This window comes from Eptatretus burgeri, chromosome 8, assembly GCF_056783735.1.
Source record: "Eptatretus burgeri isolate ZD-2024b chromosome 8, Ebu_testis_v1, whole genome shotgun sequence".
NCBI lineage: Eukaryota > Metazoa > Chordata > Myxini > Myxiniformes > Myxinidae > Eptatretus > Eptatretus burgeri.
This window is the reverse complement of record NC_140968.1, coordinates 79271592-79290632: the sequence shown is the minus strand read 5'-3', so window position 1 is coordinate 79290632 and position 19041 is coordinate 79271592. Positions and strand designations below refer to the sequence as shown.

At 41.9% G+C, this 19041-nt stretch overlaps 1 protein-coding gene across 7 annotated transcripts in view; it reads right to left on the bottom strand.

Annotated features, from left to right (window-relative positions):
* Positions 1-3427: 3427 nt before the first annotated feature.
* The window catches only part of LOC147022132 (late secretory pathway protein AVL9 homolog), a 43574-nt gene continuing 27960 nt past the window's right edge, over positions 3428-19041 (bottom strand). For 6 of the 7 annotated variants that reach the window (XM_085892738.1, XM_085892741.1, XM_085892739.1 and 3 more), the window contains 4 exons: positions 11133-11250; positions 10062-10115; positions 8229-8317; positions 3428-5923 (listed from right to left, as the gene is read on the bottom strand). In XM_085892738.1, the coding sequence (XP_085748864.1) occupies positions 5808-5923; positions 8229-8317; positions 10062-10115; positions 11133-11250 (377 nt within the window). In that variant the 3' untranslated portion in view covers positions 3428-5807. The remainder of the gene's footprint in view (positions 5924-8228; positions 8318-10061; positions 10116-11132; positions 11251-19041) is intronic. The other variant, XM_085892743.1, reaches the window with a different exon arrangement.

The window sequence follows — 19041 nt, the reverse complement described above, 5'->3', positions numbered from 1 at the left end:
ACCCCTTTCCTCCCATTTTGGCAATGTCTGAACCCACATTTCCTTATACCTGTAATCTTTGCATTCTTTTTAATCTTCAAATCAGTGATACTTCGATTTGCACAAGTATCCTGAAGATATAATTTTGTATTTCATTTCAGCATGATATAAATCGGTATTCTGTTAAGATTCCTTATTTAGGCTTTTACAAGTTTCCGGCGCATGAGCCCCGGCTCCGCTCCGCACCACATATCGATTGTGTAACTCTTCCACGATGTTGGAATTGGCCTCGTCTTTATCTAATCCACACGATGCTGTCCATGTCTGAGAAATAGATTTTTAAATTAAATTCGATTTAGGATGGCAATTTGAATTCTCAATCCGATACTGCTCGAGTTCAAAGATTATTGGAATCTCCTGTAATGAAGCAGAGTCCATGGGCCAATTACTTTGCCATCCCAGACAGGTCGGTGGTGTCTATTTTCTTCCGCCTTCTTTCTGGTCTTACACCCTTTGCTCTTTCTGTGCTTTGTCCTCCTCGGTGTCTGCAGGGCTCACACGGTCCATCGACCCCCTTCTCGTGAAACTCCCAAAATCCAGGATCACTGCTCACCTCCATTCAGTCATTCCTCTTTTTTTCCTCACCTGTGGAATCCACTTCCATCTCATTTTTCCTTACAGGTCTTCAAGACAACTGTTCACCACCATCTCAAATCGTCCCCAATCCCAAACCATGATCTCTTCTACCCCTGTTAATCGCCCCTCACCCCCAAGCCCATCTTTTTCCAAAGTTTGCAGTTTTTCCTTCCGTATTGATTTTGCCCACTCTGTGCATCCACCCCACATCCACACCCATTACACTGGCCACCAAGTTATTTTCATTCAGATATTATTGTTGGGCTAGATAGCTCTTGGGACGCCGATTCTAAATTTTTTGTTTTCCTCGAGCACATCTACTTTATTTGATCAGTGGGTAACCACAACCAATTGTGTGTCAATATTGGAATTAGGCTTTTTCGTCTGCCAAATGTACATGTGTATTCAAATGGCCTCAATGGGTCCTGGCCAGTCTAAAATAAATAAATAAAAACTTCCAAAGTGCATAACTAGATATCAATTACATTTGATGTATTGCCCATCAAATATTTTTAGTCGATAAGCTAAATTTCCACTTTGATCACCATTTGCGATCATTTGTTCGCAAATTAATAACTATCATTCCGGTGTTTCATCAATGTGTGTGCTGTCCCTCGGCTTAACGTTAAACGGACCTGCTGTCTGGCAGGTGTTGGCATAGTGGTTAGGGTAGCGGCTTGGGATCCAAAAGGTCCTGAGTTCAAGCCCCGTTAGTCACTTGAATTAATACACACCAGGAGGTTGACTCAGCCTGTCATCCTTCCGAGGTCGGCGAAATGAGTACCAGTGTACTGGGCCCAGTGTATGCCCCGGTTAGAATAGGTGTACCATATCCTTGTGTCGTAAGAGGCGATCAGGGTTGCGTCAGGAAGGGCATCCGGTGTAAAACCTGTGCCAAATCATTATGCGAATCATAACGGATGATCCGCTGTGGTGACCCCTCAAGGGAGCAGCCGGAAGAAGAATAAGAAGAGGGTAACCACAAGTCTCCTACATAAAGATAGAATCCAGAAACTGCTCATTGCATAGCATATCAAACAAGAAGGGCACTCTTCAACGTCACAAGATATGCCACCACCCACATTATTACATCATTATACATACTTGTACCAAGTTTGATTGAAATCCCTGAACCCAGATTCAAAATATTATGAAACTGGCTACAATACCATGCATCCGATCAGGTTGAAATTTTCAACATATATTCCACATCACGACTACATCATGACTGTGATGTTTCACATGGATTGATGAAGTGGTTCGAGAGATTTTTTTTTTAAGATTTTCGTTCAACCAAATATAGCTGCCAAACCATGTGACATTAATTATTAATGAACACTCTGGTATCCCCAATGCTTGAGGGAACATGTCGGTGATGTTTCCCCTCTATTCAGCTGCTTTGAAGAATAAGATTTTTGAAAGTTTTATGTTTAAAATTATATATCTGCCAAACCATGTCACCGATGTCATCAATTTTGCAACCCCTGCCCCTCCTCCTCCCCTCCCCCCCATAGGATTTATCCCAAGATGACCCTCAATTTTTCATCCTGATCAGATACCCAAATTATGACATCATAACAAAGCCACCGATGACATCATACTCATAACGTGTATACGTCCACGCAAATTTTCTCTTCGCTGCAACCACTTCACAAATTTTCACCATCGGTGTGACTACTTATGAAAGGTTTTAATGATAATTATGATGTCATAGGTCATATGGTATGGTAGCCATGTTGGAAAAAAGGGAAAAATTTGGACCTCATCTCAAACCGTTCCATGGAAAAAAACTGAAACTTGGCACATGTGAAGTACTCCCCCATGGGAAACAAGTGATTTTTTTTTTGTATGATGTCATAATTGCATACGTCAAGCGCCATATCCGATCGGTATGAAAATTGAGGGTCTCGGGCTAAATTATATGGGGGGGGGGGGTTATGTCATCAGTCACGTGTTTCAGCAGTCATATTGTTTTAAACATAAAAATCTTCTCAAACGGCTGAACAGATTGAGGCGAAACTTTACAGGTATGATCGTCTATCCATGAGGAACAAAAAGTTCTCCACCTATGACGTATGAACGGAAAACCCGAAAACATAATGCCACCAGCGACTTCGTCAGCGGAGGCATAAAAATGGGCTGTCGTATGTCCTTGAAATTATTTTTACATTCGCATCGAGATTTATTTCCCAACAAACTAGGAGCGATGAGTGATGAGCAGGGGGAACGCTTCCACCAAGACATTCAGGCAATGGAAAAATCGCTACCAAGGTTTCTGGAATTAAAGTAGGCTTGCAGATGACTGCTGGATGTTGCATCACAACAATCCAGACAAAGTTTACAAAAGAGAAATCGTACTCGCAACGTTTCTTTTTTCATAAGTGTGCGTGCACTCGATAAATTTAACCAAGTGGATGGTGTGTATAACATTTCGGGGAATTGTACTGAAAAAAAAAAAACAAAATAAAAGTTGGAATGTTAACGAGCCAAATCTGTGGTGTTAATTTCAGCACAATTGAGGTAATAATCAGTCATATTTTAATAACTAATTGTGCTGAAAGAAAACAAACAGATTTCGAATCAAGTGCCAAAAACTGGTTTTGAAAAGTGTGTTTACATCTTTGATAAGAAAAAAAAAGTTCGATTTTTGTCGATCAGTGTTATTTGTCCAAGTCCTCTCTATTTTATCCTCATACCCTGTTGTTGGTGTTTCCCCTCTCTTTCTACTGTTCCTTTTGTTCCATTCAGTGTTCTCGCTCTTCCACGAGCCTAAGCTGTGTGTACAGAACAACAAAAAAGAAACCACACAAAATGCAATTCAAATGTTTCTGAATTACCTTTTTTAAATTACAATAAAGGATCTCGTATAACATTCTAGCACGAGAAAAAAAATCATTTGTACAATATCTTCAGTGTACTGGAACAAAGTCCCGAGAAAGTAGTACATTTCGTATCGATGTAGTGCTCACGTGCCGTTTTTAACACAAGCAAAAATAATGATATTTTATATATTTCTTCGAAGGCAAATATTCTTTCACAAAAACACACATTGTCATAATGATGGACAAACTGGTTTACAACAATGGGATGTCACAGAAATGGCACTTCTCTCAACTCCTACTCTGAAAAAGTTCTTTGAAGAGAAAAAAAAAATCAACACTGTACAACATGTGAAGGGGGGGGGGGGAGGTGGGGTGGTAATTGATTTCAGGGAAGGGGGAATTGAGGGAAGAATAGATATTGTATACGAGGAAAGGGAGGCTGGTTGGAAATCTTGCAGCTCCAGTCTGGTCTTGCTTGCTCTTGCAGCCTTTCTTCTCAAGTCCCGGTCCTTCACGATTCAAACATTCCACAAAAACTGACTTTCTTCGGCTCCCCAGATCAGGTCTAAACAATGTTCACCTCCATTCATTCTTCCTTCCCGAAGATGAATAACAGTCTTCCACAGTCAGTTGCCTTGCGCTCTTTCCCCTCCAAGCTTTCACGTCCACTTTCCGAGCAGCACCTCATGGTCTCATCAACTTTCATCTCTGGCCTTGACTACAACTGCTGAGATCATGTTCTGTATTCACCTGCAACTCATCTCCTAATGCGTTATTGTCCACCTATTTACCCTTTACCCTGCGTCGTTTTGCTCTTTCGTCGGCCTCAACACCAGAATTAATAAAAAATATGAAAAGCTTGGAAGCAACCTGAGTGATGTTTACAGGGAATAGGATGATGTGTCACAGTCAGATATAGAGGAAACCCCTAATGCGAAGAGCTCGATCAAGCTTCAACCACAGAATTCCTGGTTCATCAAAACATCATATTGCAGTCATTATTCATCCAATAAGGATGAGCCAAGGATGGTGGGCTGTAGTGCCTTCGTGTGTTGCACTATAACTGAGTGAGGTGACAAGTTTTATACTTATCCAAAAGGGAGAGAATTTTTTTTTTCTTGTAGCAAGAAAGGTGAATTTAAATTCGTAATCATCAATTACACCACTCTTATTCTCTAGAGATAAAACCTTAAAGTTCCAGATGTGAAACGATACAGCCGCTTGGTACGGATTCGAGTCCATTCAAAATATCGAGCTGTATTAGCATGGATCATCCCTATTATCCAGTTCGTACTGATTCCCAAGAAAGTTGACCCACAGGTGGAAAGAAGCTAACAGGTTGACATCAGGAGAAGGTGTGGCAGTGGATCATGTGACTAATTTTTCTGGGAAAATTTCTGCAACTGTCCTTAGACAGCAGGTTATGCCAAATCACATGCTTGTGTTGCCGTCACACACTTATCCTGTACTAATAATCCACAAACCCCGAGCGAATTAACTCCGAAATTTTTACCTATCAGCTTCCATTCACACCGATCCCAAGCATCAAAAACTTTGGATTCTCACCAATCAGAGACTGGCCGAACAAAAAGTCATTCTCGGTTCGTCACGTGTGCCATACCTTTGGCAAAACATAGAAATATGAAATAGCTTTATAGATTTTTTTTTTATTTAGGAGCAATTTGAATTTGTTTGAACCAAAAGTTGATGCATCTGCACGATTAACATTCTCTTCTGAGCAATTGCCTTGTGGCTCTGGGATAACACGATTAAAATCCCATAATTATCCATCCATCTTCCTCCAGCACACTCGCTCGTATTTTCATCGTCCTTCAACCAAGAACATCTGGAGTGATATCATGGAGAAAACTGAAATGTATACCGAATTAGTCCACACCATATTTCGAGAAATCAAAGCATTCGGGAACCTATTAAATCTGATTGACATTTTCTCGAACACTCATCTCTGGATACAGCTGCCTTGTTAATAAAAACGCAGATGTGGGCCGGTTGACTGAACTCTTGGAATAGAGAGGAATTTTAGGAGAATTTTGGGGTGGAGCCGGGGAGGGGAGATAAATAACAAAACAGCAAACAAATGTCTGAAATTCTTGCATATGTAAAAGGTAGATGGTACAATGTTTTCTTTTGAAAACGTGGCACAAAAATTTGTGGAAATCAGGCCAAAATAGTTGCACACTTAAATGTGTATTTGCATTAAAACACCTGGAGAGGGTAAGACAAGTCAAACATGGTGTTTACCTGATCCTTGTGCCATATTGTGTTTGAACAGAGGGATAGAATGTGTATCAAATAAAAAACATCACAACAAGATCATTGAGGTGGGAGACAAGGACCAGCAGATTGCCTCTAACTGTCATCATCAGGAAGCTGAGGAAGGCAAGGCCCGGATGACGATATGATGTAAGAAAGTAGGGAAGAGAATGTAGTGGAAGCGCCGCTCAGCACACCTCCGACAGAATGGCCTAGGCATACAGCAACAGTATCAATACACCTGTCCAATGTTCATTTATGGTTACTGTACCTACTATTATCATTCACATGGACACCGAAGAGTACAATTGACAAGGAAACATTACCACCACCATCTGAGGTGGACGGAGGTTATGTTTTCACCCCGATCTGTCTGTCTATGAGTAGGATAGCTGAAAATGATGGGCTGATTCGGATGAAACTTAGTGGGTGTGTAACGAGGATAAATTGATTTGATTTTGATGAAGATCTGGATTTTTTTTTTTAAAAAAGGGATTCTTCAGCAATGAGATAATTGAGAGAAAACCTGGTGTTGGCTTAACGGTTAAAGTGGCTGGTTTAAGATCTGCAGATCTTGAGTTTGAGCCCCGGTCGTGCCGTTGAAATAACCCCAAGTGGGTAGACTCAGCTATCATCTTTCCGACGTTGGCAAAATGAGTACCAGCTAACGGGTAACAGGGGCACTGCATCAGTGGCACAGCCTCACTTCTAGAAATGATGCAAGCAGCAGCCACTGGCTGCATACGAAACAGAAACCATTGAGAGATGGGATCAAAAGCGATATCTCAAAGTTAGATACGGATTCAGACGAAACTTGGTGGACACGTCGGGTGTGTGAAAAGGAACGAACCGATTCAATTTTGGTGAAAAGCTTGATCCGAGAATTTTTCAGTTGCCCCGTGCATGCGCAGCAAAAAGCGGGGTTAAGCAATTGGTTCATATCCATGACTATAAACGACAGTTTATGATCGAGGAACAACTTATTTAAATTGAATGCTACATTTTGAACATGAATGTGAAGACAAGTCTGCCATTTTACAGTACTTTGGCTTTGAATTTGTCCTGATCGCACGTGCGCAGAGAGGAGCGAGATAAATGTTTTAGTCTGTCTGCCTGTCTGGCAGTCAAAACTGAAAATCATTCCAAACAGGAAACTTTATGTTTTTAAGGCAGTTATAAAGGACACAAACAACAGGCATGAATTACTAATTAAACGTGTTCGACAGGGGTGAGGGTGATTTAATAGACTGGGTAAAACAGCTGTAAAACCCACAATTTATTTATTTATATGCCTTTAAACCTTTTATATAAAATTAACTTTATACTTGAACACTGTATAACACAAATCGCCTTCATCATACTTCCAAGAACCTCCACTTTTGTAGTACTTTGGAAAAGTTCTTATCGGGTGCTGTATGTAATCAGAGCTGTCAAGCGCAGCCCCTGGGAAGTGGGAGTGGCATGAGAGAGAGAGAGAGAGAGCAGTATCGAGGTGAAGAAGTGGCTGCCGATACGGCTATGCAACATGCCGATTGATGCTGCGTTCTATGATGATCCATGAAGCCTCCATATCCTAAACTTGACTCAATGTTGTTTTATTACAGAGTGTATGTTGAAGTATAAACTTCTTTATATATTTAACAATTTTTAAAACCATTATTAAATTAAAAATGAAATACACTTGAACATTGCATGGGGTGTCATGTTCTATGAACTCGAGTTTTTTTGTTTGTTTTTTTGAAGCGATTCTTCACCATTGAGAGCAAGGCCAAAATCGATGTGTAGCATGATGTTTCAGAAAGCTACGGACAGATTATGACAAATTTGTGGAGTAGTTGGGGAGGTGACAAGAGTAAGCAGATGACAATTTGGTTATGGTCCGAATGCAGATCCGACCAATCAGTGGGATACAAAACGTTAGCTGTTCAGCCTGGCGGAGGTATGCGCACTACCGAGTACCGTTGTAGTTAAAGTGATGATAAAAAAATTTTCATCATTTAAAATTTTTTAAAACTCAAACTTGATGGTGAAAGATTGATTTAAAAAAAAATAAAAAATAAAAATCTGCATTTATTACACATCAAAAAGTAGGAAAATCTCGGGTATTCTTTGTGCTGCACAATTGTCATCTATATGTATCCACATCCAAATATCACATGACAACATCAAAAAGGTCAATGACGGCCTGTTTTTTTTGTTTTTTGTTCGTTTTTTTAACAATAGATGTTTCAACAATTAAGAGTTAGGTTCACCATCAAAAAGTTAATTGTCATTTAAATGTTGCTGGGCATAGCAGATTCTTTTAAAACATATAAATCATGTAATGAGACATCTTCATTTGTTTTTGTGTAGAGGTAATGCATTTATGTGAAAATGTTGCTCAAGACCTTATTTTTTTTTGGCATGGCCAGCAAATTTGCTTTTGTACCCCGCTATGTACTGTGTCAACACTGAGTAGATAACAAAGGTGCTTGTGGGTGACAATGCAGCGCTCAAATACAACGAAAAGGGTCTTACCAACGGCACGGCCTGTTTGCATGACAGATCGGCTTGTATGGGCAATGGCACTACCGAGTTTCCTTCCACTCTCGCTGCGCTGCATGGAGCTAGAGAACGGTACACCACAAGACAATAAGGAAGGAAGGAAACACAGAATCCTTCTCGTATTGTAATGAATTAACATCAAACAAGTAGTCATAATGATAACCAATGATTTATCCTTCAAGCATCCAAGATGACAACAAAGTGTGATGCAGGAGAAAAATGCTGTGCAGTGGATGATGACACGTATGCAACCACATCTTGGCAACCATTGTGCACAAGCTTGATGAGCCGAATGGCCTCCTCCTGCATTGCAGTTCCTCTTCATATATTGTCACACCAGACGCTCCGGTAACACGATGCCTCTGCTCTGGGATTATTACTCTTTGCCATTGCCAAGGTCACCCAAATGAGCCAAAATTGACGACACAATACAGGAGGCAGATGGCTTGAACATGGAATTTTCTTTCCTTTTAAAGGATTTATTTATTATGATTATGGGGGAAAAGGTGGACGAGCCGAGCAGTTCAGAACAAACCATGCAAACCAACAGACACAAAGAGGGAGAAGGGAATAGGCAAACGTATGTACACGGAAATGAGAAATAAATAAAATCTAACCCACACTAGGCGCCACAGACCACACTAATACAAACATTGAACTTGCAGGCGAGGACGTTCCTTTAACTGTGCGAGGAGTGTCGATGCAGGACTCCCTGCAGCCTGTTTTTGGAAACCAGCAATGAAGTAAATCGGCGACGATCAGCACCTCGGGGCATGCGCCCTGCACCAGCCCTCGTGACCTTCTCGACTCTTCTTCTTCACACTCGTCCTCCTGCATACCGGGAACTCTCTGGTGCGTCCTTTCTCACCTCTCAAGGCCCTTCTTCCCAGTCTCAATCATCTGTGCTTCTTCTTCACACTCCAATTGTTCTCTCCACCGGGATCTCAATGGTGTATATTCTCTCCGCCCTTCCCTCTCGAGAGGGAATCCCCACCCCATTCCACATTATATTTTCCAACAACTCATATTTCTTACACCAGAAACACCCTCTCCCTACAGGAGTGGCCAGGAGGGAGGCTGGATCAAGTTATTATCCTTATTATTATTTTGTTATGCTATCATTATGGTTGCTGTTATTATTACTTTTGTTATTGGAAACAGCCTTAGAAAAATGCCAAGACAACATGAAAAGATGCTCAAGCTGCCATCGATGTACCTTAGCATGGCGTTTTTCCAATGCAAGGCAATAAAACATGGGAATTCCTCCAGATTTTTTGTAGTCAAGTATAAAGTGACATAATCTATGCAAGTGCGAAAAACAAAGGCGAAGGCTTCTTTCTCGTGATACAAGTAAGGACTCTGAAGCATCACTTGTAATACCTTCTACCACCACCACTGGGAGCAGCGCTACATGGTACACATTTACGTCGAGAATGTGTGCCAGCCCGAACTTGGAAACCCTCAGGGGGGTGGGGGAGAAAGGACCAAGTCACTACAACCTTTGTCTTATAACCCTTAGTCCCCCCTTGGCAAGTTTGGTGGAGATGGGATAAGTAACAACCGAACGCATCGGCCACAGACAGACACCACAATGCATCGTTCAGTAGGATAATGAAAAATAAAAAGTCACCACTTTTTTTGACAATTATGTCTTCTTCCAATATTTTCTTGAGCACCCATGGAAGCAACATACTGTACGTGCACAACAAACACATACCAACACTCCAAGGCGATTGGTCGTGTGAAAGCTCATATCCGAGTACGGCATTAAAAACAGAAACCAGGCACAACACTGGGAACACTTACTGCGCAAGTCTCAGCTTCACATCGGCAACGGAGTAATGTCCCTGGAAAGGATGCCTACGGTATGGGATTGTTCACAAAAAAAAAAAAAAAGTCACAATCAACTTGACTTTGCAGGAGCTGTGTCGCAATTTTTCATACATTTCAACACCGAGCAGGAAAATCGATTTGAACATAAAAAGGATAAATTGTGATTTTATTTTTCTTTCCTCCCCTCTCACTCGCCCTCTTTTTCGTCTTTTGTTCCATTTCTGTTTCATCTCAATTTGCCCCTCCTGCGTTTGAGTTTTTATCCAGCTTGTTCACCCCTCATGTCCTCCTCCTCCTCCTCCATTTGATCTCGTTCCTCCTCGTGCACACTTCTCCCAAGTGTCCCTCTGATTTGCTGCTTGCTTCCCACCGTGTTGTTCTTGTACGTTCTGTATTCCAGCTCTTCCCTGAACCTCAACTGTGTACCCAAAAATAATCTATAAATAATAGGGCTCTGGCGTGTCTGTGTGCATGAATCACCAACTCCTCCGAGAGGTTTTGATCGAGGAAGCTGAAACTTTCAGAGATTAATGAGGGCACCCTGAAATGCCTGTGCAAGTTTCTTTTGATTCCATAAAGTTTTTGAAAAAAAAATTTAATCAATTCATTTTTAAAATAATTAAATTCGCCCGTCTTTGCATTTTCTTCCCTTGAGGGAGGGCAGAGGGAGTGCAATTTGAATTATCTGAGATATATAACCATAATGGATTAACGCATGTTTTTGCTTCATGTACATAACCCAGCCTTTTATTTTACTTTTTGGGAGCGATAAAGGCAGTTATCCATTGCCAACACACTACCAAAATAAAGGGACGTGTCAGAGCAACGTGTTGCACGCTTGGAGCAAGATTGTCCGTTGGGCAGGTACTCCGCTAGTAATAACAAAGGGTGCTGGGGGGGGGGGAGGAATTTGGGCAAAGGGACAACTGCTGATGGAAATAAGTACTTATTACGGTTATACCCGGAAAGAAAATATCATTACTTTTAAAACAAGACAAGTCCAAAACCTGAGCATGAAGAGGCAGACACTCTGGTACAACTCACCCTGCCTGAATACCATGCAGAGCTGTGCGTTTTGCAATGTTCCAAACACGGTAGTTGTGTGTATTCTGCCAGGCTTGCACAAAGGCTGAACCATAGTCAGACAGTAGCACCTCGTTATCTGTGTGACACACAGGAAGCCTCGAGTGAAGATCAAATCATATAGAGGTAGGCACACATGGCTTCTCGTTATCAGGGTTACAACGCTCAAAATTTCACTTCCGGTCGCATCGCGATTATTTAGCAGCACGGATTGTAATTGAAAATGAATGAATAAATACATAAACTTGGATCAAAAATGGAGCACGTAACCTCAGTTCAAGACAAATAACAAATGGCATGATGGAAAAGAAAAAAAATATTCCAAAAACACTTTTCCCTTGATGCCATGCTCCAGAAACACAAATAAACCGCCAAATGAGCTTGTATCTGGCACCTTGTTTAAAAATAACAAATGTCCACGGGCTGGAGTATGGGAAATCAAATGTAAGTATTTATCAGAACATGTACAGAATGTCATGCACATTCCTTCATAATCTCTCACATGATGATATTAAAGCTTCCACCTTGCCTTTTGTCCCCATCACGACATGGAGGTCGTCACCAGTCACCTGAGCCCACACTACCCTCTTAACGTTTGTTTGTTTACACCAACTCTACGAGGCCAGTTTGGACCGGGCGGGGCCACATTAAGTTGTGCTCTCAACCAATCCGATCAGTCATGGGCGCGGCGTTGAGTGGCGAGAGTCACCTGCAGGAATACCAGGGACCTCGCGGCCAATTCTGGTCATATAGAAGCAGCCATTCAATGACAACATGGTGACCTCATTATGCTACCTAATTTTGGAGAGGGAAGAAAAAAAATGGCAGGCATTCCTGAGTCTGTGCAGGCAAGGAGTTTGTCTCAGTGCTTGTAAACCATGCGAGTGCAAGCTATTGGCTTCACTCAGATCAGATGAGCCTGTACAGTGTCAGTTAATCAATACGTGATATCACACATTTTATACATATATATTATTTATTATATAAGCCTGGTGTTGGCACAGTGGTTTGGGCAGCGGCTTGGGATCCAAAAGGTCCTGAGTTCAAGCCCCGTTGGGCCACTGAATTAATACACCAGGGGGTTGACTCAGCCTGTCATCCTTCCGAGGTCGGCGAAATGAGTACCAGTGTACTGGGCCGGTGTATACCCCGGTTAAAATAGGTGTACCATATCCCTGTGTCGTAAGAGGCGACCAGGGTTGCGTCAGGAAGGGCATCCGGTGTAAAACATGTGCCAAATCACTATGCGGATCATACGGATGATCCGCTGTGGCGACCCCGAAAAGGAGCAGCCGAAAGAAGAAGATATTATATATTATATAATAATATATTATATGTTAATAAATTATATATTATATTATTAATATATACATGATATATATATATATATATATATATATATATATATATATATATATATATATATATATATATATATATATATATATATATATATATATATATATAGATATACAGCTTAGTATGGTGTGAATGCTAAAACCATGACCCGGTCTTAAGTGGCCTTGAAGACGCGCTATCAACGAACCTATAGAGACAGTACGGGCCCGACAGCGTCCCTCCATGACAAGCATGTGAAGTCCTTATGGAAAAGTAGCCTTTCACTTACTGTAGCACAACGCCACACCATGGCCACAATGCAATGCCCAAAAGGGACTCTATTCAGCATGGGTGTGTCATCAACAAACCTCCGGCCAAAACCTTTCAATTACAGTTATTATACGTCCCCTCCTAAAGGCGCTGTCACACCTTGACGATTGAGCCAGCAATGGCAACGTAAAAAAATGTATGTAAAACGTTGGCGGACGCTGAAATTTTGATGTTTTTTTTAAGTTTTGGTCGTATTCATAACGTGTTGGTCGTATGCATAACATATTAGTAATGGGCACAGAACGTTTCGTTGTCTTGTAGATAACTTATACCAACGAATGCTTAGCCTGTTGTCGGCGTTCACAACCTATGCCCTACGATAGTTTAACTTAGGGATAGCGCGCTGAACGTATCGCCGACGAACTCGTGGCGCAGCCTGTTAAAAACCTGCCGCACGCCGATTTGAATCATAACCGCCTGAGAATTGGAAGTGTCAACATCGCAGTCACACCTTGACGATTTAGCCAGCGTATGCCGACCTATGAAAAATGTGTCTAAAACGCTGGCACACGTCAAATACTGTATGGGTAAGTTGTGTATACGTTAGGAGCACGCTGAAAAACAATGAAGTACGCTGTCATATTTCGTGGTACGTTTAGTACGTCGTGAAATTTCAAGCATGCTGAAAATTTTACGACATACTCGCCGTATGGCTCACACGTTCCGCTACGCTGGGAATAAGTTGTCGGCACGATATGCGATCATTGACACACGTCGACACAAGTTCCTTGTAAGTTACTCGTAAGTTGAAACACGTCGAGGTAATGTTTAGCATTCCCGAAACTTATTTTCTCCGTCAAGGCACATTTCTTTTTTTTCTCCTTGGCTCCGTGAAGGCACGTGACAAAATATCTGGTTGTTGTTGTTGTTTTTTTTTTAGTCTATCATGAATTTTAAAATATATTCGGACATTTGCTTTTAAGTTTCGACGTCGATGTGACAATATCCTCAAACAGAAAATATTCACAGAGGAGGAACTAAGAATAAGACATGAGCAAACTGAAGAGGCAATCGGACGTGACATAACGGCACGTGACGAAATATCGGAAGTTATTGTTGTTTTTTTTTTAACGCTGCCAATACGCCATTATACGGTAGCTGTAAATTAGAAACACGTTCAGTAAGTTCTGTGGTCGTCCGGAAGACGTCACTCAAATAAGTCTACATATGTCAATATGTGTTGGAGGTACGTTACACACCGGTTTAAAGCACGTTACTCATAGGTTAGAAATAAGTTTTGGGTACGCTAAGCATTACCTCGACGTGTTTCGACTTATGAGTAACTTACAAGTAACGTGCCTCGACGTGTGTCAACGATCGCATAACGTGCCGACAACTTATGGCCAGCGTAGCGGAACGTGCGAGTCATACGCTGGCATACGTCGTAAAATTTCAAGCATGCTAAAATTTGAGGACAACCGCAAAGTACAACGATGAAAGCCAGCGTACTACGACGTATGGCAGTGTTTTTCAGCGTGCTCTTAACGTATACAAACTTACCCATAACGTATTCGACGTGTGCCGGCGTTTTAGCCCAATTTTGCATACGTTGGCTAAATCGTCAAGGTGTGACAGGGCCTTAAAGGGGAGAGGAGGTAGATAAATCTACTCTCCAACAAAAAGAGGAGGCATTGGTTTTATTTCCATTTCATTAATTCCAACAAAACGCAATTGCACATCATTCGGTCATTTTTGAGCCAATCCTCTTCAAATTTGGAATCGAGGTAGGTTGGTCCGACACACACAGGCCTGTGTTTCAATTTTTTTTTATTTAGGCCCACATTTTGATTTTAAGAGATCAAAACTGAAACATTAAAGAAAATCATTAATTTTGACTTTCGACGAGCTTGTGTTCCCGAATCGATAGAAATGAAACTTGGCACAAAAGTTCTTTCCAACAGGCCCTGTAGGAATGCTATGAAAGGTTTTGGATTCGTCATCCGGATTATACAGGAGTCAAAGGTTAAAATGTGGTGCAAAATTAAGGTTTTTGCCAAACAAAGCCTCTGCATTTCAACCAATCCAGACAATAATTGGCACAATGATGCCTTACCAAATCCTGTATAGATTTAAGGTAGCAGACATTAGTTGGTTGCTTTTATTTAGATTACACAGGGGGTCAAAGGTAGAAATCAGAAGCAAAATTAAGGTTTTTGGCCTGAAGAACATTTATATTGTTGCGAATTCTAGCCCGTCCGGCGTGCGATCGGCCGCTTGACTTGAATGGCGACCGCGTCGCCCACCGGAACGGACAATTCAGTCGTGACCCTCCGGGAACTACCGCCAGGAGCCAGTCACGGGTGGGGGTTTAACCTCACCACAACTCAGTCCGCATTATACCCGCACGAAATAGGGTCCGATCGCCGAATGGTCGATTTACCTAAGTACCCGCGCGGATAGCGTACCGAGGAGTTGTACCACGCCACAGTTCGACTCCGGACACGAATCGCTTAAGCGGCTCGTTCCGTACTACAGAGATAACCGAGCGGAGTTATCGTCGACCATGACGGTTCAGATTAGTTACCGGGTGTTTTAAAACCCACTATTAATCCCTTACGTGATGCAAGATGGAGATTCAAACAAAGGAAAGGACGCAGCCAAACGGGGAACAATTGGACCAGCACATTTATTAAGGAAGCACGGAAGGCACGTATATTACAGTCAAGCAAGAAAACACAATAAAAGCAAGCAGATCTACAACCAAATATGATTTACACGGCAACACTTATAACAGTTGTACTTTTCAAGACTGGCGCCACCCACAGACATTTACACAAAACCCCAAAAGAAAAGGAAGTCGCGACTTCCCTTAGCGCGTCGAGTCCTTGGCGACCGTAACTCCGAGTCCCTCCGGCGTGGTCCACTGTGCTCGTGCCTCACGCCCGCACGTGTCGTCCGCCCGACAGGAACAAACGAACAGAACCTCCGACCAGGAGCAATCACCACAACTCTCGACGATCGACCGAACCAACCAAGAGCCAAGAGCTCTCCAACGACTCTCTCCTTTTGTAGGGTGGGGCTCCGCCCTTCGCTCCGCCCCGTTTCTGGCTCCACCTCCCTTCTGGAAGCTTCCAAAAAAGGGGCGTGCCCTCTCGTTCCCCCCTCCCCGTGCCATGCGGGGGACGAGGAAAGTCAGTTTTGGCTCAGGGCCAGGGAATTATTCCCCCAAAATCAGGCCCCCACCTTTTTTCACCTTTGACCTCTGGCTCAAATCGCACCTCCCCATGCCAAAGCGCAGGCGTTTTGGGCGGGAGATATTTAAGCTGCCACTCCGCTCCTTTCATCCGTCCCGCGGAGATCCTGACCGCACGGTGCTTGTTGAATGGCGAGTGGCGAAGATGTGGTAGCGTAGTTGTGGAAGGTGGCGTCGTGGTGTGAATGGCGTGATTGTTGAGATGTTGGTTGTGGCGATGTTCGTTGTTGTTTTTGCACCAAAGTAACGACAGCAAAAGACAAACGGCTAACTGAAGAATCACAGCCCGAATGGATCACATATATTCTCTCTAAACAACGGGTTTGGGCTAACTACACATGAACTTTCTGATATATCTCATCTGAGGACCCTTTATGGTGTATTGCGAATTTCCACAACCGTAACAATATATTTTAAACCAAACCAGATAAGACATGGCAAAACTAGAATGGCACTCTTCGACATCGTGACATGAACAGATATGCCTCCACCCACATTATTACATCATCATATATACTTGTACCAAGTTTGATTTAAATCCCTGAACCCAGATTAAAAAAATTAAATAACTCTGGATGCCAGACCATGCATCCAATCAGGTTGAAATTTAAAACATATATTCCCCATGACCACGAGATCATAATTGTGACGTTTCACTTCGATTGATGAAGCGGTTCAAGAGAAAGATTTTTTTTATATATATTTTCCTTCAATCCAATATTGCTGCCAGACTACGTGACCTATGAATTATTTGTGAACTCCCTGGTATCCTCAAGGCTTGGAGAACATGTGGGTGATGTTTACCCTTGATATGTCAAGCTGTTCTGGAGAAGATTTTTAAAGGTTTAACCTTCAAAACCTCATAGCTGCCAAACACTGTGACCTATGACATAATACCCAAGGATACACAAGGAAATTAGACTCAGGTGGAGGCCATTCAGCCCATCATGCCTGCACCATATCAACACTAGACCAATTCCTGAACACCAGAACAAAACAAAACAAAAAAAAACAAAAAAAAAAACAAAAAAAAAAAAAAAAAGAGTCATACGTGGATAAGTTTTTGTTCCTCATGGACAGGCGACCTGTAAAGTTTCGCCTCGATCTGTTCAGCCATTTAGAAGATTTTTATGTCAAAAAAATATGGCTGATGAACCACGTGACCGATGATCAATAACCACCCCCCCCCCCCCCCCCACAATACGATCTAGACCTAGATGACCCTCAAAATTTTTCATACTGATCGCATAAAGTGTTCAATGTATGAAATGACATTACGAAGCCACATATGACATCATCAAAAAATCACTTATTTCCCATGGGGAGTACTTGACATGTGCCAAGTTTCAATATTTCCATGGAGCGGTTTCAGAGATACAGAGGTCCAAAGTTTTTGCTTTTTTCCAACATGGCTGCCACACCACATGACCTATGACATCATTATCATGAAAACATTCCACATGAGTAGCAACACCTATGGTGAAATTTTCATGCCAATGGGATAATCAGTTTCAGAGAAAAAAAGAAAATTAGCATGGAGGTACGTACGGACAACCGAAGAACATGTACGACTTCGTCAGCGGAGGCACAAAAAAAAAATAATAAACTTGCCACAGCCTCGACAGGTTAAGGAAGGTAGCCTGCTGAGCCTTTACACTCATACTAAATATAGTTATTCCATACATGTGAAGCAAAAAGCAGGGTTAAGCAATTGGTTCACTTCTGTCTGTCCATCCATCCATCCACAAATGTCAGTTTATGATTGAGGAACAACTTGATTTCGATTGTTATACTTTGAACACAAATTGGAGAACGAACCTGCAGTTTAGCAGTACTTTGGCTCTGAATTTTCCCGATCTCTGCACATGTGCGGAGTAAGATAATATATTTACCGGTACTGCGTCTTCCTGCCTGGCAGTCAAACAAAATTGAAAATTATTCCAAACAGGAAATTTACTGTTTTGAGGACGTCATAAAGAACACAAACAACAGGCACGAAGAACCAATATAACATGTTAAATAAGGTGGTGTGATAGACACTGCGTCAATGGCAGTAAATTTCTGTGATGAATTTATTTACAAGACCGTTAAAATCTTTATTTTATCTCAATTTAATTACATACTTGAACACTGCAGAACACAAATCACCTTCTTATCTCTTCTAAAAACCTCCATTTTTGCAGTACTTGGACATGTTAAATAAGGTGGTGCGTAAGATTGCGTCAACGGCGCTCAACTTCAGGAATTCTTTTTTTATACGACCTTTAAAATCATTGTTTTATTGCTATTGAATGATATACTTAAACACAGTGTGAGGTAAGGTGTTCTATGAACGTGTGTGTGTGTGTGTGTGTGTGTGTGTGTGTGTTCGAAACATTCCTAAATTGTTGGACGGAATGAGTACGAGTTTAAAACTGCTGTACGTATTCAGTGTGTTACAGTACCAGGGGTTCAGGGTGGGAGTGAGGACCCCGATTCTTTCCATGTAAATGTGTGTCATATTTCAGTTGGCCAGGCCATAGTGTGACTCTGGTGGAAAAGCATATTCCAAGTCATCCCGTCAGTAACTATGGGGGAATTAACCCGTCGGTAAGGACGGGTTCTTCGCTATTTAAACCAACCCAAACAAATCTTTGCACAAAACAATACCGTGCCAATCCCTTCAGAGTAAAGCAGGAAAACATTCGATCGGTGTCTTCCCTTTGATTGTACAGGGATCTCTAAGTGGATAGAAGGAATGGGGGTAACGTTGCAACCACTTGCGAATGTCTGTGATTCTTGTTATATACATGATGATTTTGTTTAAGTCGACATTGGTGGATCAATCCGTTGATTTTATACACAATTAAAAATTAAGAACTAACTACTTGAAGAGGTTGAGTCACTCAAACTTTTGGGTCTTACCATCAACCATGATCCTTCCTGGACAGACCATATTTCGAAGATGGCCTCAAAAGGGAGCCGCCGACTGGGCATCCTTCATCGTGAAAGGTCTTTCCTTGGCCAGTC